The sequence below is a fragment of the Apus apus genome, chromosome 4, assembly GCF_020740795.1.
Source record: "Apus apus isolate bApuApu2 chromosome 4, bApuApu2.pri.cur, whole genome shotgun sequence".
NCBI classification, from domain to species: domain Eukaryota; kingdom Metazoa; phylum Chordata; class Aves; order Apodiformes; family Apodidae; genus Apus; species Apus apus.
Genome location: NC_067285.1, coordinates 59,169,748 through 59,196,943, shown reverse-complemented (window position 1 = coordinate 59,196,943; position 27,196 = coordinate 59,169,748). Strand labels below are relative to the sequence as shown.

The 27,196-nt window shown below is 43.6% G+C and overlaps 1 protein-coding gene across 4 annotated transcripts; it reads left to right on the top strand.

Annotated features, from left to right (window-relative positions):
• Window positions 1–24,973, top strand: LOC127383604 (glycerol-3-phosphate acyltransferase 3). 4 transcript variants are annotated; one of them, XM_051616789.1, is made up of 12 exons: window positions 1–228; window positions 9,930–10,002; window positions 15,217–15,487; window positions 15,720–15,794; window positions 16,309–16,398; window positions 16,602–16,695; window positions 17,502–17,617; window positions 19,490–19,545; window positions 20,031–20,116; window positions 21,250–21,378; window positions 21,861–21,940; window positions 23,841–24,973. In XM_051616789.1, exons 1-12 carry the CDS (start codon window positions 85–87, stop codon window positions 23,965–23,967), a joined length of 1,341 nt encoding a protein of 446 aa, XP_051472749.1. In that variant the 5' UTR covers window positions 1–84; the 3' UTR covers window positions 23,968–24,973. The 4 variants fall into 4 exon arrangements, with proteins under 4 accessions (XP_051472749.1, XP_051472750.1, XP_051472751.1 ...); XM_051616791.1 differs by lacking the exon at window positions 1–228 and adding an exon at window positions 347–603; XM_051616790.1 differs by lacking the exon at window positions 9,930–10,002 and having other exon boundaries at window positions 44–228.
• The last annotated feature ends 2,223 nt before the right edge of the window (window positions 24,974–27,196 follow it).

Below are 27,196 nucleotides of genomic sequence, written 5' to 3'. Positions count from 1 at the left end.
GGCCGCGGGGCTTGAGGGCGGCGGGCGCAGCGCCCGCCCCTTCCCGGGCAGCGGCGTCGGCGGCTCCTTCGGGCGCTGCCCGCGATGGAGGACGTGGGGGCGGTGGCGGCGCGGGTGGTCGCGGCATGGCTGGCGCTGGTGCTCGCCCTCATCGTGCTGCCCTCGGCGCTGGGCATCTCGCTGGGCATCTCCGAGGCCTACATGTGGGTCCTGATGAAGACGCTGCAGGTAGGCGGGGGCGGCCGTCCCCTCCGCCGGGCGCCCGCCCTCACACGCCGGGGAGGGGGCGCGACCCGCGGGGCCTGCCCCGCGGCCCCCGGGGGCTCCACAGGGCTGCGGTGCCGCCCGGGAGCGGGGTGCGGCGGGGGCCCCCCGGGGGCTGGGCCTGTCTCCCCTTCCCTCGGCCCCGGCTCCGTCTCGCCGGCCGCGCTCAGCAGCCCGGCGGCGGCAGCACCTTTGTGCCTGTTCCCGAGGAGACCTGGCGGGCTCCGCTGGCTGGGCGCGGTTCCCTGCGGGCGGAGGAGCCGTAACTGCCTCGGCGGTGGCTCCGGCCGCGCCGCGTGGGGTGGCGGACCCGGCGGGGACGGGAAAGCCCGTGGGCAGGTATCGGGGCGTGAGGACGGGTTTTTCCCGCCTGTGAGGCCTGCCCGGGGCCGGGGAGCCCAGCGAAGCATCTGTGCCCCCGACGCGCCTTGGGGAGCCCGGGCGGTGGAGGAGGGGGGGTCTGCTACGTCCTGGCTGGCACAGTCTGTGTCTCTTTGCAGTGTTGCAGCTAAAGCCCTTAGGCAGAAATCTCAATCTCTGTGAATTAAATGGGTGTGCAGACTTTGGCGTGTGCTCCTTGAACTTGCAGGAGCGTGAAATAAACCTTGTTACCTAAGGCTGTACCCTGTGCTGGGCGCGGTTGTCTCTGCTCGGGGTCAGCTGTTCCCCACCTGAGAAAAACGGCGTCGGGTCACGCTCTGGGAGGGTGTAACTGGCGGTGCGCCCAGGGCCCGCACCGGCAAGTGCCAAGAGTGCTGATGCTGGGAGACCTGGACTGCCGTCCGAGTCCGGTGTGTCCTCCACCTCGGTCACTGTCTTCCCCCAGATGCTTGGGGAAAGGGAGTTTCTTGCAAAGGAGCTGCTTCTTGGGTGGAGCATAGTTCACATGTACGTGAAAATTCTTTCTCGGAAGGTCATAGTGGTGGTGAGGAAGTGTTTTTTAAAATGGCTGGGTTAAATGGTCTGGCTTAAGTCTTACTATTCTTTTTCCAAGGAGGAGGGGAACCCAAACTAACAAAACAGTTACAGCGAGAAAAAGTAAAACGACATCCAGCACAATCTGTGGCAATGCAATATGCATCCATATGTGACTGTGGAAAGTAGGTTTTGCCCAATTTAATCTTGTTCTATGTGGTTTTCAGTCAAACCTTGAGTTTGTGTGCGTTAATGCCTTCAAGATCCTTGGGGTTTGGCTAGTAAAAATCATCAGCCACCTAATAAAAATGGTGTCTGTTAAATGCATCGTAAGTTTAAAAGTTTTAAGGCATTTGGGTGAGAATGAACCTGCTTGAAGTTCTTTTCTGGGGCCCTGAGTGATATGAGCTTAACTGTTAAGGGTAGAAGATGCAGTTGTTACTGGAAAACAGTTTTTGGAGAACAGAAGCTGATGAGGTAAAGGTAACAATGGCCTGAGGGAGCAATCCAGATGGCCTAGTAAGATAGTCTTGTTTGGAAGACTTAACCTTCACCTGTGATTGACCACAATTTACATTCTTTATTCTTAGATTATTAATAATTATTTTTTAGTTGTATCAAATAGGGCAACAAAAAGCAACTCAAAATGTCTTGGGCAGAAGTGTGAAGGAACAGCTAACAGCATATCGACGATGGTGACTTGTAAGAGCTCTTATGATGCCTCAGGGGGGAAATAATGGCTTATCCTGAGAGATGCCGTTGCTTCTGCATGAAATACTTTCTGGAATTACACGCCATTCATTATATTAAAATATAAGGTATTAATACGTAAGTGCAATGTACATAAATAATATATAAAATATTGTTATATATAGAAAGAAAAGCCAATGACAAACTGAGAAGTGTTCTGAGGAGAAGAGTCTGGTTAGTTGAGCTTGCTGCATGAGGGTGAAGAAGCTCAATCCACCTGGGTAATCCACTTATCTCAATTTGGCTGTGCTTTGCCTGTGAATTCTTTCTGCTGTCAGAATACCTGCATGGTGAGAATCCCAGAGATAAAGTGTTTTGTTGTGAAATTTCTCTTGTTCCTTGGCTCACAAATCTGTCTTGGGCAGCAGCCTGACAAGAGACAGGCTGATAGTCTGCCAGCCAGTTCCAAGGAGCATCTGCAAGAGCCCATGAAGATACATGTTGCACGTGACTTTTCCCAGCCAAAAATCATGTCAGCAATGGAAAGTGTTAAATACATTGCTGCTAGCCTTTTGCAATTGCCAGAGTGTCTGAAATTTTCTGGGCTGTTGAGTTGAGTATGCAAGCTTTCTCCTGAGAAGCAGTAGTTGGTTTTGTGGCTATGTTGAGTCGTAGAAAGCTGCGGTCTCTGATGTCTGAGACCTTTTTCAGCAGAGTGATTAACTTAATAGCTTCCTTAAGCTTCCTCTTTGGCTTCCAGCCTTGGATTTCCCATGTGGTCTCCCTTGTCTTTGGGCTTTTGGCCATCTAAGAGGGTGGGCTCTTAGGCCTTCAGAGCACTCAGTCATGATGGTGCTGCTTCTGACTTTGTTGCCTCCTTGATGGGCTAAGTTGCAGGAACTGTCACCAAAGTGGTGTCAGCTGTTTGTGCACCCCCAAGTGGCTCTCTTGCTTTGCCTCTTTATATCCCACATGTTGGCATAGTGGGAGGACACAGTGACTACACAGTGTTTCCTGCACAGCATATATTGTCAAGTAACCAGATGTGCTTTATTAATGCTAGTTGTGAGGGTCCAAGTCTGTCAACTCGGTCACCATAGCCCAGGAACTTAGTAGATGGATAGTGTGCAGTTCACTGTGGTACATCTGCTGGTCCACTGTCATGTCGGATGAAGTGAAGCATATAAAAATGAGTCCCTGGTGTTCAGTTGTGTAGGCTGTGGTATGGAGCAAGCTGAGGATGATACTGGACTTGTGTCTGAATTTTTTCCTGCCAGTGAAAATAAATCTGTTCCTGTTTGTTTTGGGAGGGCAGAAGCTTTTTCCTCCTGCTGCAAGTGTGGTCCAAGAAAAGGGAGGGGAAAAGCTCCTTTTAGGAACAAAGTGTTCTTGTACTTTGACTATCTGACTTTACTGACAAGGGACATCAGTTGGTGCACAATAGCTTTTTCTCTGTGCTGGGCTGCCTCAGCAAAGCACGTGCTTCTAAGCGAAATACAGCATGCTCAGACAGCAGTGTTGAGGATGTGCTTCTATTGGATTGCATTGTGGGTTGCATTTGACCCTTAAGTACTTAGGGGTGACTAGCTTTATAAGGAGTATATAGTTTTTCTATATTATATTTTTTTCTGCAGGATAAGGGAAAAAAGAGCAGAAAAGTATGAGTAGCTGGGCTACTACCAGGGGAACACAGTATGGCATTTGCTATTAGAAAACCTTCTTCCCCCATTATGTAGGTATTCCTTGAAGTACATTAACTTGTTTCTCAATTGCCTTATGAACTAGGCAAACTTTAGGAAACTGCCTGTGACTTCCCTTTCAGTGTTAATAGTAAGGTCTCTGGCACCATGCTAGCATGGTTTTTTAAAATACTGGCTTACTGCCACAAAAACATCTCTAGCAGCTGTTCGGTTTCTTTGAGGAGTCAGTCTGGGCTAGTCATCTGCCATGCTGGTTCTTGTGACATCTCTTGCCACAGAAACCTCTCCTATTGCTGAAATTCTGGGGACTGCCTCCTGTGAACGTCACAGTGTGCTGCATTTCTCCCTGTTGTTTTTAACCCTCATCAGATAGCTTCCAGTTTTAAATTCAGTGTGTCTTTACTTCTTGATCTCATTTTTCCTCTGTCTTAGTCTGTTGCCTCTTTTCTAAGCTCTACTATGAATTGGGACTGATAAGGCTTCTGCAAGCTTGCCATTTTAGCTCTCTCACCTTTCAGAAAGTAATTTGTGTTTCATTAATACCCACAGAGCAGCCACTACCATAGAGCTTTCAGTTTCTCTATTTCCATCAGTCTGTTGAAAATCTGGATGACTAGTTTAGACTGTGTATTTGGCAGTAGCAATGAGCCCTCCTTAGTGATGAACTCTGCTTCACAGATTGCAGCTCACCTTAAGAACTAACTAAAATATATATAGTTTTTTCCAGTCTGCTGTTTTTTTGGGGGATTGTAGGGTTTAGTTGTCAGCAACACTTGTACAGACTGCCTTGCTTGCTTTTTCTAATGGGAAAAATGTTTCTTTTATTTTTAAACTGTGTGGTGTGTGTTACTTGTGAAATATTAAGAAATGAGCTAGTCTGAGGGAAGTGAAGTCATTAGGACACACTTGTGTTAAGAAACTGCCTGGCTGTAAACTAACATTACATTATTGTGTGTTCTTGGACTAATGATGGCTGCATGTTCTTTGATGGTGGGCCTTCAGTTAGCAGAGAAAGCATTTCTTGGGTGGCTGGTTTTGCGAGTTGTTCTGTAATGCATGACAGATGCTTGAAGTCACAGGTGTTTTTCGTGTCCTGTAACTGATTCATCTGAGTTTAATACTGGCCCCTTGGAACAGAAGCAACTTAAAGGATCTTATTATGCTGCCCTGCAGGGAACGTGCTTTTGCTAGACAAGAGTGTAACATTGTTCTGTAGCTACGCAGTAAAGCCAAAGTTACTTGTGTTGCAGGTGACCATGGCAATGTGAATGGACCTAAACTTGAGAATAATATACCTGTGGAGTAAAAACAGACCTTTCAGTGCGTGTGGTCAAACTCTAGGTTGTGGCTGGGCAGGGTAGGTGGGATGGGCTGCTATGTACTGCCTCAAGTATGACAGGCTGCAGCTTCTTCCTACAAACCGCCATCAGGATTGAATGTGGTGCTGCATCTAAGGGCGGGGAAGGGAAAAGGAGAATGCGTAAGATAATAATGAATGGGTGAATCATTGCGGGTTTTTGACTTGTTTCCTCTTTAACTCACTGACCTCTGAAGCAAGCTTTGCTGACAAATATTGTTGTGCTCTATCTGTGTAATTAGTATCTTTCAAGGGCTGCTGGGTAGAGGAGAAATGGGGAGCTCTGAAGTGAGAGAGTAGCTCTGAAAGCTGTCAGCTCAGATGTTAACAAGAAACATGTCTTGAAGATGGGCCCGATATGAATGGCACACCCTTGTTTACAGTGCTCAGAGTGACTTTTGGAATAGTATTTTAGTAAATCTGCTGCATAATCTTGAAGTAAATCCCTGCGCTATATTAACCTAGACCTCAGTCCTATGAAGGCCATTGTGTATGTTTTCCACAGTTTAATACCTAAAGCTCCTTGCACATAAGTAAGGTTGGCAGAACTGAGGGTTACCCTCTGCTGGGGTTGCATCACTAATTAACACAGCATCTTTCTGGTCAACAACTCTGATCTGAAACTACTCTTAACGCCACAGCCTGTGAACACTGATACTGTTGATAAGCAAATGCTGTTAAAAAATAACAGCAGCTGTATCCAGAGCTTGCCTTTAATAAACAGTTTGTGAAGCTCGTTTAAAAGAAGCTGCTTGGCATTTCTGTCACTGATGCTCTTGGTGTTTTCCTGGAAAGCTGGACACTGTTGTTCTTTGGTTACCTGTCCATCAGGAAGGATTTGCTATACAATTAGTGCGTGCACAATAATTTGGAAAGCTGCTTGGAGGCAGCGACAAGGGTATTCCATCAGAATGAAGAAAAGATGGAATGGGAGACCACAGAGTACCCTTTACCCTCATTCAGAAATGGTTCCTCCTCTTGGTGATGGTGTTTTCCTCTCCTCTTCACACAAAACAACCCAATAATTGGCATGCAAGGTTTGCTGCATTAAATAATGTAGGATTGTGTTTGAGTTGCTATGAAATATTTCTGTTGTTATTGAGGTTTGGAGAGAATCCAGCAAGGAGTGCTCATCTAAACTGACATATAAACTTCTGCTCTGAACATGACCTGGCAGTGCCTTTAAATAGGGGAACACAGGTGATCTAACTCCATATGACTACAGATGTCAGCCATCATCAGTAATTGTGTTCTCTTCTGAATAATTATCAAGCATTACTGTTAAGCCAGAGGTGATGTAAAGGTGATAAACAGGGTGTAAGGGAGAGCTCTGCTGTGGGGAAGCAGGGGAAGTCCCTAAGGCATTCCTAAAATGTGACTTGTGATTGATCCTAACAAAGTATCTAGATGTGCTTTCATGAAACAACATGTCAAGCTTGGCTTTGGAGATAGTTGCTTATCTGGCAGCTATCTTACCTGGAGATAAGTTTTTTGACATCTTTTGTAATAGTATACTGCCTAGGTCTCTGTATCTGGGTATTGCTTAGTGCTGCATAAGTGAAATTGATCTGTTGGCAATTTTGTATAAGCTGTTGACTTGCTGTGTGTGTTTTTAAGGTGCTGATAAATAAGAAGCCTTTCCTATGAGGATGAGGAGGGAAGCTTTCTCAGGGGAAGGCTGACATGTTTTACTTGCCTAATGAAGTATGGTATTTTCAGACTGTGCCTTATGTGTTTAAAGCATTTAGGCTACTTTGTGCTGAGCAGCTGGAATACCAAAATTTCAAAATCAGACCTGTGGTGCTGCTTGTGTAGTTTCTGTGATCATGTGATTTCCTAACTTCGCATATTAGTTTAGTGGGTAGCCTCAGCTGCAGAATAATTTTAAATCTGTTCAGAAGCCTGATGTTCTATATTCATTCCTCAAAACTGCTTGAGGAGTCCCTATTAAAGACTTATGTCTACACCAGGATACTCTGAGACTGCCTGATGACCACCAGCATTAAAACTGGGAGAGGTCACTTAGATTTGTGTCAATATTACTGGAAAGTGATAAATCCAAAAGACCTGCCAGTCTACTTTTTGCTAATCTACCAAGTAGAATGGAGGCTATGGCTTATGATTTTGTTTTGTGCTTTTTGATCTCTAATACACAGACACATTATGTTCCCCTCTGTTTGCTGTTCTTTAGCATGGAAACCAGCTGAAATGGCAATGAATGGTGCAAGTCCCTAGCCAGCAGGAAGGAAGGAAAATTACTCACATTGTTGCATGAGATGTCTCTTTTGTTTTGCAAACTGGATATAAACAAGTTTTTTGCTTGATCAAAGATCATTTTTTTTTTTTTGCTTTGATGATGCCTTTATTTTGGGTGCCTGAAAATAAGCGGAAGGATTAGATAAAGTAAAGAAAAACATCTTGCTGCTTGGTTGCTGGAACATGCATAGTTTTTGGAAATATAATGGATTGAGGGAAGAAGGGCACTGGCATTGAGGACTTAAAACTGGCTTACTCTACCATCTGGTAGATGTAGGCCTCTAGGAATGCCCAAAGGCTTCTGCCTAAGAGGAGGTGCAAAAGGAGGAGCTGGTCTCATCCTTGCTGGTTTTATGAAGCATGCTTAAATCCCCTGGGAGATCTGGCATCAAAAGTAAAACTGCCTCCACTATTGATTTATGGAGCACAAGCCAGCTGTCCCCTGGAACACTCTGTGCAACCTTTGTACAAGATGCCATACTGGTGTCAAGCTTGTGGTAGTGCTCCTGTGTCCTGGGAAGGTGTGGGTAGAGGGCAAAGGAAACTATCCTCTCCAGTCTTTTTCTTTGTCCCTGTCCCCTGAGTGGAGTATTGTTGCTTTCTGGAGTTCTGTGGACCAAAGGTCAGACTACTTCGGAAGCAGGAATGTACTTTTAAATGATAAATGCATCTAGCAGTAGGAACTTACTTTGGTTACATGACCCTGCAATTTCTGTCTGCTTTGGGAAGGGTGTGTTTTTTCAGTTACTGTATATGATAGAGTACATTAATCAAGCATGTTTTTACTCTTCTATGTAATAAGTGACTTACCTGCTTATGGAGATTTTTAATTTGTTGAATATAGTGATTCAAGTCTGGTCAGAGAATGATCTAGTCAATGTATTTGCTGGTTGGCCTGTACCCCCAAATTCATTTAGTAGAAAAAAGGGAGATACTGTGAATAGTTTTTTCCTTGAACAATGCTTTGCTTTGGTATTTTTCCCGGAACTTTTATGGCCATAGGACTTCCGCGGATGATGTGTAGCCATAAAGTACTGAGTTACTCATATAGGTAAAATTAGTTCCTGGAGCAGGTATTGTCTTAGCAGCAGCAGCAGAACAGAGAAAACAAGTTGATATATTGACAGAGTAGGTCGTGATTCAGCAAGACCTGATACAGTAAGCAGTCCTGGCTGTTCTGGGGAGGTTATGTGGTGGAGATAATTCCACAAGTTAGGATACTGACCCTTCAAAAGGGAACTTCATCCCCAAATGCCCCATAGCTCTATTGGAGGCAGGAAATGGAAACCAGTTTAGCACTGGTCTGGATTCTTTCTGTGCAGCCCAGCAAGGGCCATCTGTATGCTGTTAAAACAAGGTAGGCCTTTGATACTGTTTACTTCATTAAGGTTTGACCAGGATAATATCCTGATCTTTTGATATGAACTCATTTCTGCCAGGGCATCTGTCTTGGAAATGAGGATTATAATAATATTCCTAGAAACAGGATTAAGCCTTGTGGGGGAGGAGTTAACGCGCATAACAGGGAGCCACAAATTCAGTCCTCTTCAGCTGAGCTTTCCTTCCCTTTGTGAAGCTGCAGTGTAGGGAAAGGAAAGATTCAGGCCAGAAGACATACTCTTATCACAGGCAGGCCGTAGAATGGGAATGGGGTTGCAATTGTTGACCCAATAAAAATGAAGCCTGACGTAGGAGGCTATTTAAAAGCACTGTGTGGAACTGAGTCAGCTGAAGGTCAAGAAATTGTTTTGGCCCAAGAACAAGTTAAACTGGCTTCAGCCCCCTGAGGGCTGGAAATGAGAGGAAGGCTCCTGATGCTGGTGTGGTTCTGCCACTGAGTTTTGCAGGGAGCAGAGCTGCTAGGAAGAGCACAGTTTGCTTTATTACCTATTTCAATCTCATGTTCCCAGCCCACCCACTAGAAAAGAGCAGGTTAACCCCAGTGACCTGGCAGCCCTTCCCCAGGGCAACAGAAGGGGCTCTCTGCAGCTGTACAATACAGCTAGTGATTTGGCCTGTTCTTCTGCCTCTCAGAGCTCTAAAATGGTAAGAAATCAGCGGAGTCAAAGGAAGTTTCAGTTTTGTTCAGCTTGGAAAACTCTTGGGTGCAATCCTCTTTAGACTGAGACCAAACTTAAATGAGACTTCCCATGGCTGCAAATGCTGCTTTGGTTTTATGTGGAGTTAGCTGTGTGCAGGCCTCAGTTCGATTTTAACCTAGTTAGGACTTTTTTGCTTCAGTATGGTGAAACTACTCTGACAGAAGACAAGCTGAGTTATTATGTGTCTGTCAACTCTGTGGACGTGTGCTGTGTGCTCAGGCGCTGTTGTCTAGCTTGTCTCTTGTGCCTTCCCATGTGGCAATGGCTGGGTGGCTGGTGGGCAAGCAGCAAGGCTGATTGATGGATGCATATCAGGCTCTTGGTGCTGGGTGTCTGAACTGCAGCTGAAGCATCTGTGAAGCACAGTCAGCTCTCTGAAGACTGGCAAACAGAGTTGGGAAGTACCGACCAGCACTAAGTTGTTGTTGTTGTTTGGTTTATTTTTTTAAATTATTTTTAAAATGCTGTGGAGGGAGCTGGGTATGGGTTTGCAGACACATCTGAGGAAGATGACTGATGATTACCTGTTGAAGATATTATTTAAAAATCACAACCTGTCTTTGATTAGCTGTTGCTTTTTTAGATTAGTTTTTTCTTCGGTGAATGCTACATTTGTGAAATTAATATTTTCTCTCTCTTCAACAGTGGGCCACTAAACGGATAGAAAAAGGTGTCAAAAAGCCACAGCCACAGATGCTAAAGACTCCTGCTGCTAATGGTGAGAGCTTGGGGTAAAGTAAAATTGAAAAGACTTACGATCTAAAGTAGAAGAACTGAGTCCTTTTCAAATGGAGAAGTTAGATGTGTGCATAAGAGAACTGGAGAAGAGGTGGGTTGGTTACAAGTGAACTGTTACATCTAATTGTTTTGCAATGCTGCTGGCACAAGAACTGTTCCTGCAGAATGAAATGCTGCTTATACTGGCTCTTACTGAATGGTTGAAAAATCAGAGGATGAGGAAATGAAGGATATGAAATAATAAATTTAACAAAACAAAGTAGAGGTAAAGATGGAGAATATTCTCAATTGAGAAAAATTTTTGGGTTACAATATGAACTTGAAATCTGTCTTTAGGCCAACTTGGAGGGCTGCTGGCCAACCATCTTGGTCCTAGCAGCATCAGAGCACACTTAATAATCTCTGAGGAGATTTGAATGCTTAGTGGACAGCACTGTTCTTTCCCAAGTTCAGTGCTTTTTCTGTTGTAGGACTGCTGCTGTAGATGGAAGTGTGTGGTGTTCAGCTTGTTCCCTTTTTTCAGTCTGCTGCTGTTCACGTTTTGCTCCCTGGAGTTACCTCAGTGTTTGTCAGACAAACTTCTTACACTCATCTGTAGAAAGACAGCTGAAGAGTTGCTTCATATTTTTTCCTTTAGCCTAGTTTTGAAATTAGTTCTTTTACTATATCTTAATTAACCCTTACTGTGCATGTGTTGTGGTAGGCTGGACTAGGTCAGAGTTGGCTGTAAGACCTAGGAGTTATAAATACAGTGAGAGCAGTCTGAGTTTGCCCAGGAAATAGAAGGCTGAACAAGGCATTGTAGCCAGCACTTGGTTTTCTCCTGGTTCTTGACTACCTCAGTATTGCTGTTGCTTTCCTGATTTTTGGTTGCATTTGACAGCTGTGTCAGCATTTTCTGTGCACTCCCTCGTTAGGCAGCACAGCTGGAAACAGGATCAGTTTGTCAGTTAGACAAGTCAATTGTTACCTGGTTTTACAAATTAGCTCATGCAAACATGTTAGTAATGGGGACTGAATGGCTGTACTGGTTGCTTGTCTCTCATCTCCAAAGGAGTATCCTTATCAATACTGTAAACTCTGGTATTATATTATCTGCAGCCTAGGCATGAAACAGGCTCAGATGGCAGCAGATCCAACTGTCAGCAACTGTAATAATAAACTGGAGGTATTGCACAGCAGCTTTTAAAACAAATGAAAAATTGTCTTATTTAATTGCTGGCTTTAATGTGGCTGGGAAAAAGTATGTCCTGTATTACTCACCAGTGTCCTGAAAGTTGTAGTGGTTTTTTTGGGGGTGAGGAGAATGGAAGGTGAGTGATTGCTCCAAATAGTGTCAGTGTCTTGCTGTTTGTGTCACAATGATGCAGCAAGATCCCCTTTTTCTTCCTGTAAGGGTTGTAGTGTCACATCACGTCATGAATCAGTAAGAGGTTAAGAGATCCAACTGTGCTGCTTTAGCTTCAGCTGCACAGTAGGATCTCATGTCTTGTTAGACAACTGATCATTCTGACATGTAGGTTTTTTTTCTTCTCTAGCAAAGAAAGGTAAAGGGAAAGAGGATCCGGCTAGTAGATTATGTTCCATGAGCTATCTTTCCATAAAACTACAAGCATTTATTTCCCCTGTATGTGTGGCTGAGGGGTGTATAGTGCTACTGTGTGCTGTAGTTCGGAATCTGGACTGCTCTGAGTGCACTCCACTTTCTGAAGCCTTAGTGATAGTACAAATTACCAGATGTAATTCATATAGACCATTGCATGCAGGCTGTGCTCAAGTGGTCTTGTGGGTGGGGATATACAGTCACAGAGTTGTCTGAAGCACACTTGTTATTGTCCTTTTTGTATTTGAAATTAAAATTAAAATTTTTCCCACTCTAGGTGGTTCTTGCTGTAGTAAGCTGGAGCCTAACTGTTCCGTACTTGGGAATGTCTAGGGAGCACAGGAGACGCAGTTTTCAGTGCCAAGTTTTGCTTTGTATGTTGCTCTTGGAAGCTTTTTCAGCATAGGGCCCTGTGATTAGCAGTCTGGGTGTCTGTATATGGATGAAAGTACTTGAGGATCAGGGCAGGGGTAGGTCTAACAGTGCAGTTGGCATCCCCTTAGGGGACTGAACATGAGCAGGCAGAGAGGCACAGTTGCATTACACAATATTTACTGAGGGTGGAGAAATTCCCCTGTGATAATGAATTGCGGAGTAGCTGATTAAAAGAGGGTAAAGGTGAGTGTTTGTGTGTACACATATGCATGTTAGGTACAGAAGGTGAATGTGTGGCACTTGTTCCATCTTTCCAGACCATATAGTCCTCACTTGGAGGTGGGTCAGGATAGAAGGGAGCATTGCAGATGCAGGTGCAAGAGCAAGTTTTCATGTTCCCAGGCAGAGCAAAAATTGTGCTCCCCAAAGACCTTGAAATCCAGTGTCCCTCAATATGAAAGATGAGAGAGCATGACTGAGGAGATGCTACTTTTCTCTGCAGTACCCAATCCAGTGTATTTCACATCTGTTGACAGAAGTGGCAGGCAATGCCTCTGCATTGGTGGTGTGACAAGAAAAATGTTGGTTGGTGTAGTTGCTGTGTGGGAAATTACCAGGTGCTGTCACCTCAAGGTCCCTCTGTGTAAGAGAGGGACCTGTGTGTTTATGTGCTGGGCTCAATGGTGGCTCTTAGATGAGCAGGTACTTGAAGGCTAGATGTGTCTATCTCATTGCAGCTGAATAACCAGTTCTCAGCTGTCAGGGTGGGTGTTCGTTGTGTCGAAAGGTAGTCCTCTTCAAGTTGATGGGTCTAAAAAAACACAAAAATGCTGTTAAGTCAGTTTTGGAAGTGGTATCTACTAAAATAAAAGCTTATGCAAGTAATGTAACTGTAAGTAGATAGTGTCAAATTTGAGCCTGGTGTAATTAGCTGACTGGAATATGTGAGCTCAATGACTGGCTGCTTGTGCTATGACACTGAGTAAGGCAGTGGATATGCCTTTTTTTGGTCAAGAGTGATGTTTGCTGTACTCCTGCATAATGTTTCCTTTTAGCTGTCTTTTGGCAAACTCACCTCTGCCTATGGCCAAGGGATTACAGGCCATTAAATTTTACTTCTGTATCTTTAAGTGCTGCTGAGATTTTGGCTCTGAGTAGCTTGTCCCAAAGCTGCAAGGCAGTATGTGCACCGGGGTGTTGTGTGACAATGACAATGCAGGTTGGTGAGGCAAAACATTACAGCTGTCCTACCTTGGCTGTGCCAGCAGTGTGTTAAACTTGAACCCTGGGCTGGTTTCAGCCAAGAAGCAGGAGCCAGGGGAACCAACTGCTTGACTGATGCTGAACTGGGGGTTGGATAAGGAGGAGGTGTTACCAGTTCTCCTGGGACCTGGAAAGAAGAGTGGCACTTGTACTTCTGTGATGGGTGCTGGAGAGTTCCCCATGCCAGCTTCTTGGCTATGACCTGTCTCTCACCCCAGCAGCAGCACGGACCAGGCGGGTTGGGCTGACTTGCCAGCGATCCTGGATGTTTCACAGTTTAGAGGTTTTAAGAGACTAAGAAAAAAACTGAACCAGAAACTAGAGCTCTCATTTGGGTTTGAAATATGACACAAGTGTAGTCCATCCTGCTAAATGTTTGATGTTATGCATCTTTGTATAATTTAGATCCTGAAGCACATGTGTGTATTTGGGTGTGCCATTTAAACAATTTGTATTTATAGGCTAATGATAGGAGAATGCACTGAGATGGTCTGCCTGTGGAATTGCAAGTTGTGGCTGCCAAGTTCAGAGTTGAAGGTGCTAAGAAGTTTTGTGACATCTCTTTTGCATGTTGTTCTTTAGTGCTGGTCTCAGTCATTTGTGGGACTTGTCTCTAGGAGCTTCTTGTGTTATCCCATATGTGTGCTATGGTGCAAGACAAAGACTTTCCATATAACTTGTAATTTAAATGTTGTGTGTCATTTGCCCAGCAAATATATGCACTGAGTTTTTCCACTGGAAAGACATCTTGGGCTGCAGATTTCTACATTGTGAGGTATTTATCTGTGGGAAAGTGCCTAGTAGCTTGGAGCAGTTGGGTGCTTCCTCCTTTTCCATTCTTTTATCTCAACATAGAAGTACAGAGATTTTAGTTTGTCAGAGGCTATCTGACAGAGTGGCAACCTGAACTTGGACCTCTGTAATCCTGGTTGAATGTCTCAGGGGATGGTTGTTCTGGTTAAATGCTATTCTAGATTTCTCTAGTCATCAATTTCTGGAGCCAGATTTGCTTACCAGAAAGGAGCTACTTGATCTTATATTTAGCTTACACAGTTTGTCCTTGCCTTTGAAAGCTCTAGTGAGAAAGTGGTACTTATCAGACGATAAGCATAAAAAGCAAAAAGAGGGGAGGAGAGGGAGTAGTTGCTATTTGTACTGCAATTCTGAACTGTCCAGGTTTTTTTTTTTCTATTGTCAGGCATTATGTGGGCAAAGGTCAACTGAAACACAACTTAGTTCTGAATCAAATTGTATCAAGGCATCTCTAGGCACAACTTTCTTTGACTTTGTGTTTTTTGGAGGTTATTTCTGTTTGTTTAAAATAAGTAATGTGGTCCTGTCTGTGTTTATAGAAAAGACTTGTGCTGTGAAGGGACAGAGGTGCATTTGGTTCAAAACTGGTCCATGAACAGATGTCAGGTAGCTGTTGTGGTATGGGGCTTTAGCAGGTAGCAGTAGAGCACGTCTCATCTGAATATGGCTGTGGAATGCCAGAATTTCTGACAAGATAAGGGTCTAGGGGACAGGGAAGCCTGCATGGAGGAAACTGAATGCCTTTAAATACACAGAGTACTAGGAGAAGGGAATGGAAAGGCTTAGGTCTCACTTGGTTTCCTCTGGAGGCATGAGATGGTCTTGGATGAAACTGCTGATTTGAGAACTTGTCAGATGGTGGGAAAGGGTTTGCCTTCTTTCTTCACCTTCAGTAGCCAACATAACTTGATATGTATGCTGATCAGGGTGTTTATGTGAAGAAGGGGAGCTGGAACTGTCCTACTGAAGAGTATGCTGTGTTCAACTACTTATCTGATCTTGCTGTCTTAGGAGGGACTCTGACCCTTGAGTCACCTTGAGTGATGGACACCTTGAGTGATGTAGAGCAGTGAATGATTTGGAGAGTGACTCTTACCATATAGAATTATTTACTCATATAGTTACCCTTTCATTCCCAAGGTATCATTGAAAGAGATGAAACACCTATGGAGAAAGAAATTGCACGTCTGCATCGAGTGGACTTCGAATTCTCTGACATATTCTACTTCTGCAGAAAAGGGTTTGAGGCCATTGTGGAAGATGAAGTCACCCAAAGGTTTTCCTCTGAAGAGCTGGTCTCTTGGAATCTCCTCACAAGGACTAATGTCAACTTCCACTACATTAGCCTGAGGCTGACTATTGTGTGGGTCATTGGGGTTATAGTGCGGTACTGCTTCCTGCTGCCCCTACGGTAAGCTCGAGGGCAGAGGGATTTTGTCAGTCTGGGAACCCATAAATGTGTGTTTTTTTGGGAAATGTCATCTCAGCTTTTTTAACCCATAAGCAGCATTAGCAGATACAGAGGTCAGGTGTCTGAGGAAGAATCGATTCCTGCAATCCCTTTCCTTTTTAAAGGAGAAAGTGATAGTGGTAGTAGAGCAAAACTGCTTTTTTTTTTATTTACTCTCTTATTTTGTTTGTAGCTTTACCCTTGCTGCAATTGGGATTACCTCAATGATTGTGGGGACAACAATGGTAGGACAGCTGCCAAACAGCAGGTAAGTACTGTGTGTGGTGTGTGGGGGACAAACTTGCCAAGTTGCATCAGAGCAAACAATTGAAGATTAGGACTGGACAGGTTTCACAAGTGATAGACTGCTGATAGTGTGCTCCACCCACAAACTTGTGACCTTGCTTTTAGTGATGTTTTGAACATGGGCTGAGGTTGGCTTCTTGCCATCCTTGGCACTGAGGTTGGTGATTTTTGATGGGCTCCACTTGCTGTCATGAGATACTCAAAGGGAGCATTGTAGGGAAGATAATAGTGCTGGGATTAAAAAAAAAAAACAAAAAACCATGAGGAGATTACAGCCTTGTCTAGGTAAGTGAGACCAAGGATATGACATGTCTTGGCTAACCTGCTCCAGCAAGTGCATGGTAGAGCTGGGAATAACCCTCTGTTTCAGGGTACCAGGAAAATTTCAGCCCTGAGTTGTGTTGAGTAGGCTCGAGAATACTGTGTGTGTCTAGCTGCTTTTCCAGGATGCTCCAGATGCCTGTGTTTTCTTTCAGTGTGAAAAACTATCTGAGTGAACTGGTCCACCTCACATGCTCGCGCATCCTTGTCAGAGCTCTGTCTGGTACTATCCATTACCATAACAAGTGAGTGAGTTGACGTGATAGCAAAAGCATGTGTAGATTTCTGTGTGTTGTTGAGTATCCCATGTGAAGTGGGGCAGCTCTTTTCTACCTGCAGGTTAATGTCACACTAGATGCTGACTCACCTGACAGCTTTATGAACTGTTGTGTGTTCAATGTGGTGCTTAGTGCACTAGTAGTCTAACAAAAAAATCTTGTAATTGCAGGGAAAACAAACCCCAGAAAGGAGGAATTTGTGTTGCCAACCACACATCACCGATAGATGCAATTATTTTGACAAATGATGGATGCTATGCAATGGTACGAGAAGATCCACGATGACCACAGCAGAGGGAGAGAGACTAGGAAAGGGAAAGATTGCAGGGTATTGGTTGTGGAATTCTGTAACTTTCACAGTAGAGATGTTACCTTGAGCACTAGACAGTGCAGAAAAGTACAAATTGTATTAAAGTCGGTCGACAGGTTACAAGCTGGTTACTGTCCTGGCAGTGTCAGTGATATGCTCTTCATCTGGTCAAACAGAATGATAGAGTTGTTTGTGTTAGAAAAGACCTTTAGATCGTCAATTCCAACTGTTAGCTTAGCACACTACCAAATCCACCACTAAACCATGTCCTGAGGCACCACATCTCAACCACCTCCCCAGGCAGCCTCTTCAGTGCCTGGCAACCCTTTCAGTAAAGTAATTGGACCTAGTATCTAAACCTCTCCTGATGCAACTTGAAGCCATTTCCTCCTCTTCTATAGCTTGTGACTTGAGAGACCAACCCCCACCTCGCTACAACCTCCTTTCAGGTAGTTGTACAGAGCGATAAGGTCTCCCCTCAGCCTCCTTTTCTTCAGGCTAAACAACCCCAGTTCCTTTAGCCGCTCCCTGTAAGACCTTCACCAGCTTCGTTGTTCTTCTTTGGAATACTTGGGGTGTGCTTCTATAGATGCATCTAGATCCTTTAATGTGAATGCATTTTTTTGTGGGCACTGCCCAATCCTGGTTTGCAGTCTCCAGTGTGTTTGCGTTTGTTGTTTTGTTTTTTGAGGGGGATGTAGGAGAGGAAGTTGAGCTTTTCAGCTGTCTCATAGGCTGATGTACCTTGTTGGGCTTGCAGGTTGGCCAGGTTCACGGTGGACTAATGGGAGTTATTCAGAGGGCCACGGTCAAGGCCTGTCCTCACGTCTGGTTTGAACGCTCGGAAATAAAAGACCGCCATCTAGTGACAAAAAGGTGAGGTGTGGGTTGTGTAGCTCTGGTACCTGCTAGTGTCTGGGAGGCCATGCCCGGGTACGAAATCCTTGAAGAGTCATTAAACAATCAAAGACCCCGGTGAGGAATTAAAACTTTGGAAAGACAGAAGCCCAAGAATCTGATGAGGTTGCAACAGGAAGCAGTGAACGGGAAACCTTGGGATCTCAAGAATGCAAAATGCTCATTTACAAAAGTATCTTCTTTTAGCAGGAGCCATATCTAGTTGTCTTATTCTAAGTGACCACTGCTGTTTATAAATACTAATGACAGGGATATGAGCCACATTACTGTAGGCTGGAATGATGCAGGGTGCTGCAAATCAGTAAGTGTAGGTAGGCATGGAATCAATCTGTGCAGCAGTGGCTCAACAGCAGTTCTTGGAGTGAGTTGAAGGGGTGGTATGCAGCAAGCTGGATCATTCAGAATGACCCAAATATGCTTGCTTGTGCGGGCTTTGGTGCAGTAGGCTGCTGTCAAAATGTCAGGTTCCTAAGTCCCCAAGGAAAGTTTGAAAAGCTTATACAGGGTGAAATGATTTAATCCAAAAGTTCTGGTAAGGTCTGGATTGCAGCAGACTGTCACAAAACATCTCACTTTGGTAGCCATCAGTCTAAAAACTAATATTTCATTAATTCCAATATACATTTTGAAAGGATGTGAAGATGCTTCAAATTCTGGGACTTTCTCTTGAAGAGCAATACTGATGAAAACATGGGCTTTCTGCGTTACATGGTCTGTCTTTACTTGATTTAAAATTGTGAGTCACTACCAATAAAAAGCTTTGCTTGTTTGGGTGAGTGGCAGAAATGTGTCTAGTTATAAAACTGAGCTGCTTACACAGTTTTCTGCAGAATATCAGCAAAGGCATACCCATGAACACTGTAGTGCAGTGACAGAAATTCTGAATTTTCAAAGAACTTTTGACAAGTTCTTCACTTCTTCACTTTAACTTCTTCACTATCTGTTAAAGCAGGACAGCTTTAACAAGTCATCCAGGTGCTACTGAAGAAATGTGAGCTGTAGACATTTAGCAGTCCTCTTTTTAAGTTAATTACTTAGCTCGTTAATTTGTCAGAGCCTGGATTGACCCTTGCACAAGACTTGTTCTTATGTACGCAATTTTAGGCAGTTTGAATCCACCAGTGTTAGTTGGATTGACTTAGAATCATAGAATCATAGGGGTTGGAAGGGACCGCGAAAGATCATCTAGTCCAACCCCCCTGCCAGAGCAGGGTCACCCAGAGCACATCACACAGGAAGGCGTCCAGGCGGGTTTTGAATGTCTCCAGAGAAGGAGACTCCACAACCTCTCTGGGCAGCCTGTTCCAGTGCTCTGTCACTCTCACAGTAAAAAAAGTTTTTCTGATATTCACTTTAAACCTCCTATGCTCCAATTTGTATCCATTACTCCTTGTCCTGTCACTGGTCATCACTGGAAAAAGCTTAACTCCATGTTCTTGACACTCACCCTTTACGTATTTGTAAACATTGATGAGGTCACCCCTCAGTCTCCTTTTCTCCAAACTAAAGAGACCCAGGTCTCTCAGCCTTTCCTCATAAGGGAGATGTTCCACTCCCTTAAATGGCATACCTCTGTTGGCTTCCCATTAATAAAAGAAAATTGAGGAAAGAAAACAGGATATTGCCTCATTGTAATGCCAGTGGCCTAAGGGATGGGTTGCACAAAGCTTTGGGTTTCTCAGAAGCAGGAAAGCAGGTAAAAATGTATGTCTAGTAAAGGGCTTTGGTTTCAAAGAAATCTATTATATGTAAAGATATTTTTAGTGTACCTGCCTGGGGAAAAAAGAGTGAAAAGGAGTGGTTTTTCAAGCTTTTTTTCTGCTTTCACAGACTCAGGGAACATGTGGCAGATAAAAGCAAGCTCCCAATCTTAATTTTTCCAGAAGGTAAGACACTGAACTGCTCTTTATCTCCATTCAGTGTAGATTTCATCCTTGTTCTCTTTTCATGGTTTCTGGTGCTCAGTTGAGTATTTTCACCTCTGGCTTAGATTTTATTAGAGCATTCCTATTTTTCATCTTTAATATGAGATTACACAAAGACAACACAATATCGTCCATGGCTGTTGGGTCTCTGAGCAGAAGCTGTAGGCAGAAGAACAGGAAAATTGTTTCTTTTGCCTTGTGAATATTAATTCACTGTCCTACAGGTCTAACCTCAGCCTTGTGCTTTTTGTCTCGCATGTGTTCTGGCTTCATTCAGGGAGTCAGTCACAAGGCAAAGAATGAAAGCAAACAGGGGAGAGATAGTTACTCTTAAAGGGCCTGCATTTGTTCCTCAGTGAATATAAGACCTGTACATTGATGTAGTGTTGCTCCTGAAATGTGGTAGGCTGTGTGAAGTAATTACTTCTGTTTCTCTTCTGGGACAGGTACCTGCATAAATAATACATCTGTGATGATGTTCAAGAAGGGGAGCTTTGAAATAGGAGGGACAATCTATCCAGTTGCAATCAAAGTAAGTGAAAATAGCTGAACGCTGAATTTCAAAGTTTGAGATCTGTTTTTGTCAGGGTAGTAAGAAGCTGTCTCAGTACAGCTGCTGATGAAAGCACTGGCAACTGGCTACATGCTGTGGATTACTCCTAGAGTGTAAGTGGTGGAAATGAGGTGAAGTCCAGAAGCCTGTAGAGGCTGGCTGACAGAGCATGGTGGGGTTAGCTGCTTCTTTCAGAAAGATGGAAGGAAGAGAGATCCAGCTACTCCTTCCCAGTGCTTAAGGCAAGAGCAATGTGCAGCTTATAGTAGCCTTGGCTGTTTGTGCAAATAGGTGACATCTTCTGCTATTTCTGTCATGGAATCATAAGCGGCACTAATAAGTGCAGGCTAATTTTTCTAAAGCCTCATTCTAAGCAAACAAGTCACTTCTGAATTTTCTTTTGTGCTGGCATGTGACTGAAAGCATCCACCTCAGATGTGAGACAGGCTGTGGTGGTCTGTGTGGAAATTAAACAATGGTTAAGGTTGGAAGGGACCTTAAAGATCACCAGGTTCCAACTTCCCTGCTATGAGCAGGGACACCTCACACTAGACCAGGCTGCACAAAGTCTCATCCAGCCTGGCCTTAAACACCTCCAGGGAGTGTGCATCAACATGTGTGCAACACATAGGACGACCTATTCCAGCAACTTTCCGCCCTCATGGTGAAGAATTTCTTCCTGATGTCTAACCTAAATCTACCCTCTTTCAGTTTACAACCATTACCCCTTATCCTATCGCTGTCCTCTCTGGTGAAAAGCCCCTCCCCAGCTTTCCTACAGGACCCCTTCAGGCACTGGAAGCCTGCTATAAGGTATCTCAGAGCCTTCTCTTCTCCAGGCTGAACAGCACCAACTCTCTCAGCCTGTGTTCTTAGTGGAGGTGCTCCAGCCCTTTGATCATCTTTGTGGCCCTTCTCTGGACCCTCTCTAACAGCTCCATGTCCTGCCTGTGCTGAGGGCTCCAGAGCTGTACACAGTAAGCCAGATGGAGTCTCATCAGAACAGAGTAGAAGGGGAGAATTGCCTCCCATGTCCTGCTGGCCACGCTTCTTTTGATATAGCTCAGGATGTGGTTTTATAATTGTATATTTTTATTTGTGATCCCTTACAGTATGATCCTCAGTTTGGAGATGCATTCTGGAACAGCAGCAAATACAACATTGTGAGCTACCTGCTGCGAATAATGACCAGCTGGGCCATTGTTTGCAATGTATGGTACCTGCCACCAATGGTTAGAAAGGTAATCTAGCATCTGGTTGACTGATCACTATTTAAGAACCTGTCTGTATCTGCAAGTGCCACTTTTTACTCTTTTTTCCCCCAAAACCTCTGCTTACCCCATGCCTCCAAATAAGAGTTTTATACTGGACTTCTGTTAGTGTTGACTTTGTTTGATTGGACTTAGCTTTTTCTGATGCAGCATGGTACTATCATCAGCGTATCAAATATCTGAAGGATAGCGGTAAATACAGTGCTGTTCACAGTGGCAATGCGGTTAACATTCCATCCTGTTGGGGCAAAATTTTCCCCTAATTTTAATACTTCGGGGGAAGAAAGGGCTAAATTGTCATCACATTGAAATATTGCGTTATGCTGGCACAACATGGGATGGATTGTTTGGCAGTAAGCTAATTTGATGAGACAGCAGATGAAAAGTGTTATGAAGTCTGTTTCAATTCACTTCTTTCTGCTTTAATTATGTTGAATTTATGACCCTTGAAGGAAGATGAAGATGCTGTTCAGTTTGCCAACAGAGTGAGGTCAGCCATTGCTCACCAAGGAGGACTGACTGAACTTCCCTGGTGAGTGATACACTTGTTAGACTCACAAACTGTCTGCTGTTAGTTTGATTGAGAGGTGCTTCCTGCCTTGGCTTTGTGATAGATGACATTTGACGTAACTTAATTCCACTCAGAAGAAAACAAGTGAGTAACGTCTCATGCACAGCCGTTTTGGTGAAGCCACTGAGGCCGGGGACACCAGAGTGAGGGATGGTGCTGGTGGATCCCTTCTGCAGTGGCTAAACCACAAGGAACCCTTGGCAAAACTGAGGAAGAGAAGACGAGAGAGAGAAATGGAGAGAGTGGGAGGGAGTCAGTCCCAGCCCCTGTTCCTGGGCAGGGAGTGAGAGCTTCTGGGGAGCGGCAGTTCTGACTCACTGTGGGCAGAGGCAAAGAGAGGGTGGCCTGATCCACCTCAGGTAGAAGAGCAGCCTCTGGGGAGCGCAGTGACCAGGAGCCGCAAACAGGGCATGGGGTGGTTGAAGGGCCTGGCCCGGCAATTCGTGCGGGAGTTAGCACAGGCAGGAGTGGAGTAGGGTATGGGCCTCCTCTTGGCTCAAGATAAGAACTTGGCTAGTGATTGTCCCCGCCCCCCCTTGAAGAGGACCTAGCCATAGTATCCACTCAGGCAAAAACTGTTGCTGGGAGGACAGTGGCAACCCAGGCAGAGTTCCCTCTCAAGAATGCAGCTGTCCGAGTCTCTGGCTGCACAGAATGTCTCAGCCTGTCAGTTGTATTGGAGGAGAGCAGAGAGAGCACCTGCATGCTCTGTGACCAGGTGAATGATTCACTCAGCCTAGTGGCTGAGGTGAAAGAGGAGGTGGAAAGACTATGGAGCATCTGGGATTGTGAAAGAGAAATAAATTGATGGAGTGAGTAATACCCTACCATCCTTGAGACAAAACCTTAAGGTGGAGGCTTCACGAGAAGTAGAGGATCCTCTGCCTTCATGTCACCTGGCAGAGGCAGAGGACCTGAGAGAAGAGGGGAACTGGAATTGAGTCCCTGCTTGGGGCAACAGGCAAACCTGCTCCCGCCTTCCCTCACCTTCGTGTGTGCCCTTACAGAACAGGTATATGGCCCTGGATCAGGAAATCAGGTAACTGAGGTTACTGACAAAGGTCCGTCCAGGGAGTTGCTGAGGCAGTCTGCCCCATGCATTAGGAGTAGATGATCTTTTGAGGTCCCTTCCAACCCCTAATTCTGTGATTCTGTGTGTGCATGAAAATAAAAATAAGAGATTCATAAAGTCTTAGGAGCATGTAGCTCTCATGCAGTGAGTTTCGCCTAAAGGCTTTATGATTTTGAAGGGGACCCCTTGAGAGTTGTTTCTCATGTTGAGACTCATGCTGAGATTAAGAAGCAGAAGTGAAGTTACTTGGCAAAACTGACAATAAAAAATAAAACTGAGGGCTTGAGATTTTTCTCCTCTGACTTTGTCCTGCCTCAGTAAGTAGCAGTGTAATGCCTACATTTCATAGGACCGTATGAAACAAACTTGAGAGCAAGATTCTGATGAAGAGAACAGGCAAATGGATTCAGCTGTGAGGCCCAGCTAGGCCCCTGCGTGATGTAAGGCAAGAGACAATTACGGTGTTGCACAGGATTGACAGCCTCTACAGTCTAGGGAAATACCATCCCAGATGAGCAAAGATTTCTGTGGTAGGTTCAACCTGTTACCAACATGAGTAGGCTGATTTAATGGGCTAAACTCAAAATTTGGACTGCATTAAACATTATGGCTTAAGGTAAATGTTTTAATAAACAGGCTTAAACTTGGATGTTACAGAAGTTCTGAAGAATAGCTTTCTAAATCTTTTAGGTCAGGACTCTAGAGTTCCCCAATATAGTTAATTAATACATAGTTTGATAACAATAGTGGTAACAATCATGATGGGTTACTTTTCTCACTCTGTTCCAGGGATGGAGGTCTGAAACGAGCAAAAGTCAAGGATTCTTTCAAAGAAGAACAGCAGAAAAACTACAGCAAGATGCTAGTGAGAAATGGATCAATAGGAAGTGTGTCTACAGGAACAGAGTCAGACTGAATGGTGGTTTTTGAAAACTAACTTTGCACAACCAGCCTTAGCAGGAGTAATGTTTTTTAATTTAAAAATAAAACAAACCCACAGAAACTCTGGAGCAACAAAATCCCTCATCACGTCTATGTGTATTTTCTATATGACTGATGCAGAGCCTGCCAAGGGCAGTGTCTCTATCTCTTTCTCCCTTTCACTCTTCTCACCCCCCCTGCCCCTCCCCATCTTCATGTGATAATGCACTGCAGCTCCCGGTATTCTTGTGCTGAATGTCTGGAGAGTTAAGAGACAAAAGGAAAAAAGAACCACAGCTTTTCCCAGTTTGTAAGGGTGAAGGGAAGTACTCTGAAGAGATGGTGTCAGGACACTGATTGTGAAAATACCTCATGTTCACGGTACTTTGAAGCTTTAAACATAACAATTTTGTCTTTTTTCCTGTTGCTCCCAATGTGTATTTGTAGATTAATTAAATAGTATGTTTTAGGATGTTGTCAGAACTGTAAGATTGACCTTTGCTTAGCTTGCACCTGGATGTGCAAGGGTGGGGGAGGGAAGCAAGGACTGCAGACCGTACAGGATGAGAAAGGAGCTGCCCTGCCAAAAGCACAGTTCACAGACCATGAGGAGTTTGGTGGCCTTATAACCTGGTATTGCCTTTACTGAGAACTGCTACCCGAGGGAAGATAAGGGGCAAGTCCTCAATCTCCCTGTCCACTGCTACTGTCAAAATTGCTTTCTTGAGGTCTGGAGCTCTAAAGGTAAGATACAGTAAGCAGCTGAATTTTTATCAAGTTGGTTTTCAAGACTACCCTTTTGCAAAAATTGCTGCTAATGTTTTAAAGATCTCGAGGGAGTCACTCCAGAAGCACTTTTGGTGTTGATCTGGGCTAGCCACAGCTATCACAATTGTAAACATAGGATCCATAAGTCACTTATAAAAGACATGGCATGTTCAAATCTGCAATATATTGCTGTCTGAATGTAAAGAGAAATAAATTCTATATTTCTACTGGGACTTGTGTGGCATTGATACTCTTCTCTAAATGTGTGTAAATAAAACAGTTATATTTCCTGAAAACTTAAAGTTAGGGTCATGGAAATTTCAGTTACTGTGACATAAAGCACCAATTGTAATTCAGCTCTTACCTAATTCCTAACCTGGCTTTTTTTCCTTTAGCCGCTGATTCTAAGGCACTTTTCCCAAAGCTTAACGTATGGCTTAATGTTTATCCTTTCTTGAATAGGAGTGAGTCGTCATACAGACTGTACTTGAAATTATAACATGAAGTTACATCAGGGAATCTCAACCAAGGAATCTATAATTAACTGGAAAAGAACTGAGCTTCTGATTTTTTTTAACAAACTGAGTTCATTTGTAAGTATTTTTTCCTGTAGCAGACATATTTAAAATTAAATGTTGAAAAAAATAATTGCTGTTCAACAGCTGATAATAAAGTTTCAAAATCTGTTAGAATATTGTCTCCCAAAAAAAGATTCCTGATCTGTTTTTCAGTATCCCTCAGTCTGTGCACTTACACAATGACTAATATATTTATTCACTTAATATTATAGAGGAATGCAGTAATTTTACTTTGTGGTGGAAATCTGGCCTTGAAGCCCATTGGAAATATGTGACTATGGAAGAAAACATTGGGAAGGTGCTCTTAGAGAAGTGCTTTCAGGTTTCATATGGCAGGCCTTTCAGAAGGAAGTTATTTATATTAAAAGGGTTACATTGGTAAGACAAGTGAGTCACAGCAGAAGTTTTTAGCTTAGTGTGAATCTAGTTCAACTTTGAACCAAGTTATTATTATTAAGGTGATCTGGTCATGCAAGCTTTGGGTTAATTGAATGTATTAGTCATAATTCATGGATATTAGCTGTGAGTTTGAGCTTTCCTGGATTGCAGTCATGGTAGGAGGCTTTGTAAGGACAACTTACCTTTTTAAAAACGTGTGCAGATGTATATACATGTAGAATAGAATTTAGGTAACATTAAAAAAATCTATTATATTTAAATATTAGTATGTGTGAATTGAATATTTCTTCCAAAGTATGGATTGTGATGTGTTCCTCTGTAGATGGAAGAAGAATTGTTTTGGTGAAGGCTTAAATATGATTCCTAAGAGAATCTTCCCAGTCAGTTTGTGCCTCTGAGTTCTTCTTGCTTTCAAAGTTAATAAGCAGTAGTTGAACTTCAGTTTTATAAATCTTACCTCTGCTCACCTGGGATGGCTTATTAGGTGTACATGTTTACATCAGTAGGATTATGAGCTTTGGAAAAAGTGCCAAACACTGCAGTTTGCTTCTTGCTTAGGGAAAATCTGGATTTTTAAGGCAAAACCCCTGCTTAGTCAAAGGATGATGACAATAAGGTAACACATTGTAATGGAATGTTGTCTGGCAAACCAAATAGAGTTTTGTGACTTTTTTAGAATCTATGACTTCAACAGATTTAGAGATAGCCTCTACTGAAATAATTGTCAAACAAAATCTACCTTATTTTGGATAGACTTTATCAAGAAACATGTAGATCAGCTGTTTGAAGAGCACTAAGGACTGTCTGAGTAAAGTATATCTGTAGGGGTATGAGAAGAGGTGTTGCTCTGTCAATTCTTAATTGCTGCATGAGTGGAAAAGATGTAGATGAATGAGTAAGCTGATGAGATTTCTTGAGCTGGCAGTTACTTGTATATCTTTACTAAGCAAAATGTTGTTTTGCTTGTTCTTTGACTCCACTCATGGCAAGACTTGATAGGTTTTTGGTTTTGTATCCCTAGACTTCTCAGGGAGGCTCTGTGAGCAGTGGTGGCTACTAATAGATGGTTCTGGATTGTTTAACAAGTTTGCTACAGATATGAGATCAAAATTCTTTGTGTGGTTTGGAAAGGAGTATATTAAGTTTTATTTTAACTTTGAAGGTGTTTTTACAGGGCAGCAATGTATATCACAATAACTAATAAGAGAAGGACAGTGAATAGGAGATATCACTTGGCTCAATACCAGTTAAGCTATTCTCTTCTTTCTGATGCCTTTGTAATGCTTTTTGTACATTTTTTTTTTTTCCTTTTGCCATGAAAGATCTGGGAAACATTGCACTTCACTTGGGATGGATCAGTAGAGACAGATTAAGAAAACCATGCAGCAGTTGAACTTACAGTCTTAGTTCCTAGAGCTGGGCAAATAGAGCATTAATTTTTATTCAAGGACCTCAGTACATGCTATTTTTGTTTAGATT

Bases quoted from the DNA above. Each gene is read 5' to 3' on its own strand.
- LOC127383604 (XM_051616789.1), top strand. From the start codon at position 85: ATGGAGGACGTGGGGGCGGTGGCGGCGCGGGTGGTCGCGGCATGGCTG. The intron at 20,117-21,249 runs GTAAGTGAAAAT...GATCCCTTACAG, and splicing joins TCTATCCAGTTGCAATCAAA to TATGATCCTCAGTTTGGAGA. The intron at 21,941-23,840 runs GTGAGTGATACA...ACTCTGTTCCAG, and splicing joins GGACTGACTGAACTTCCCTG to GGATGGAGGTCTGAAACGAG.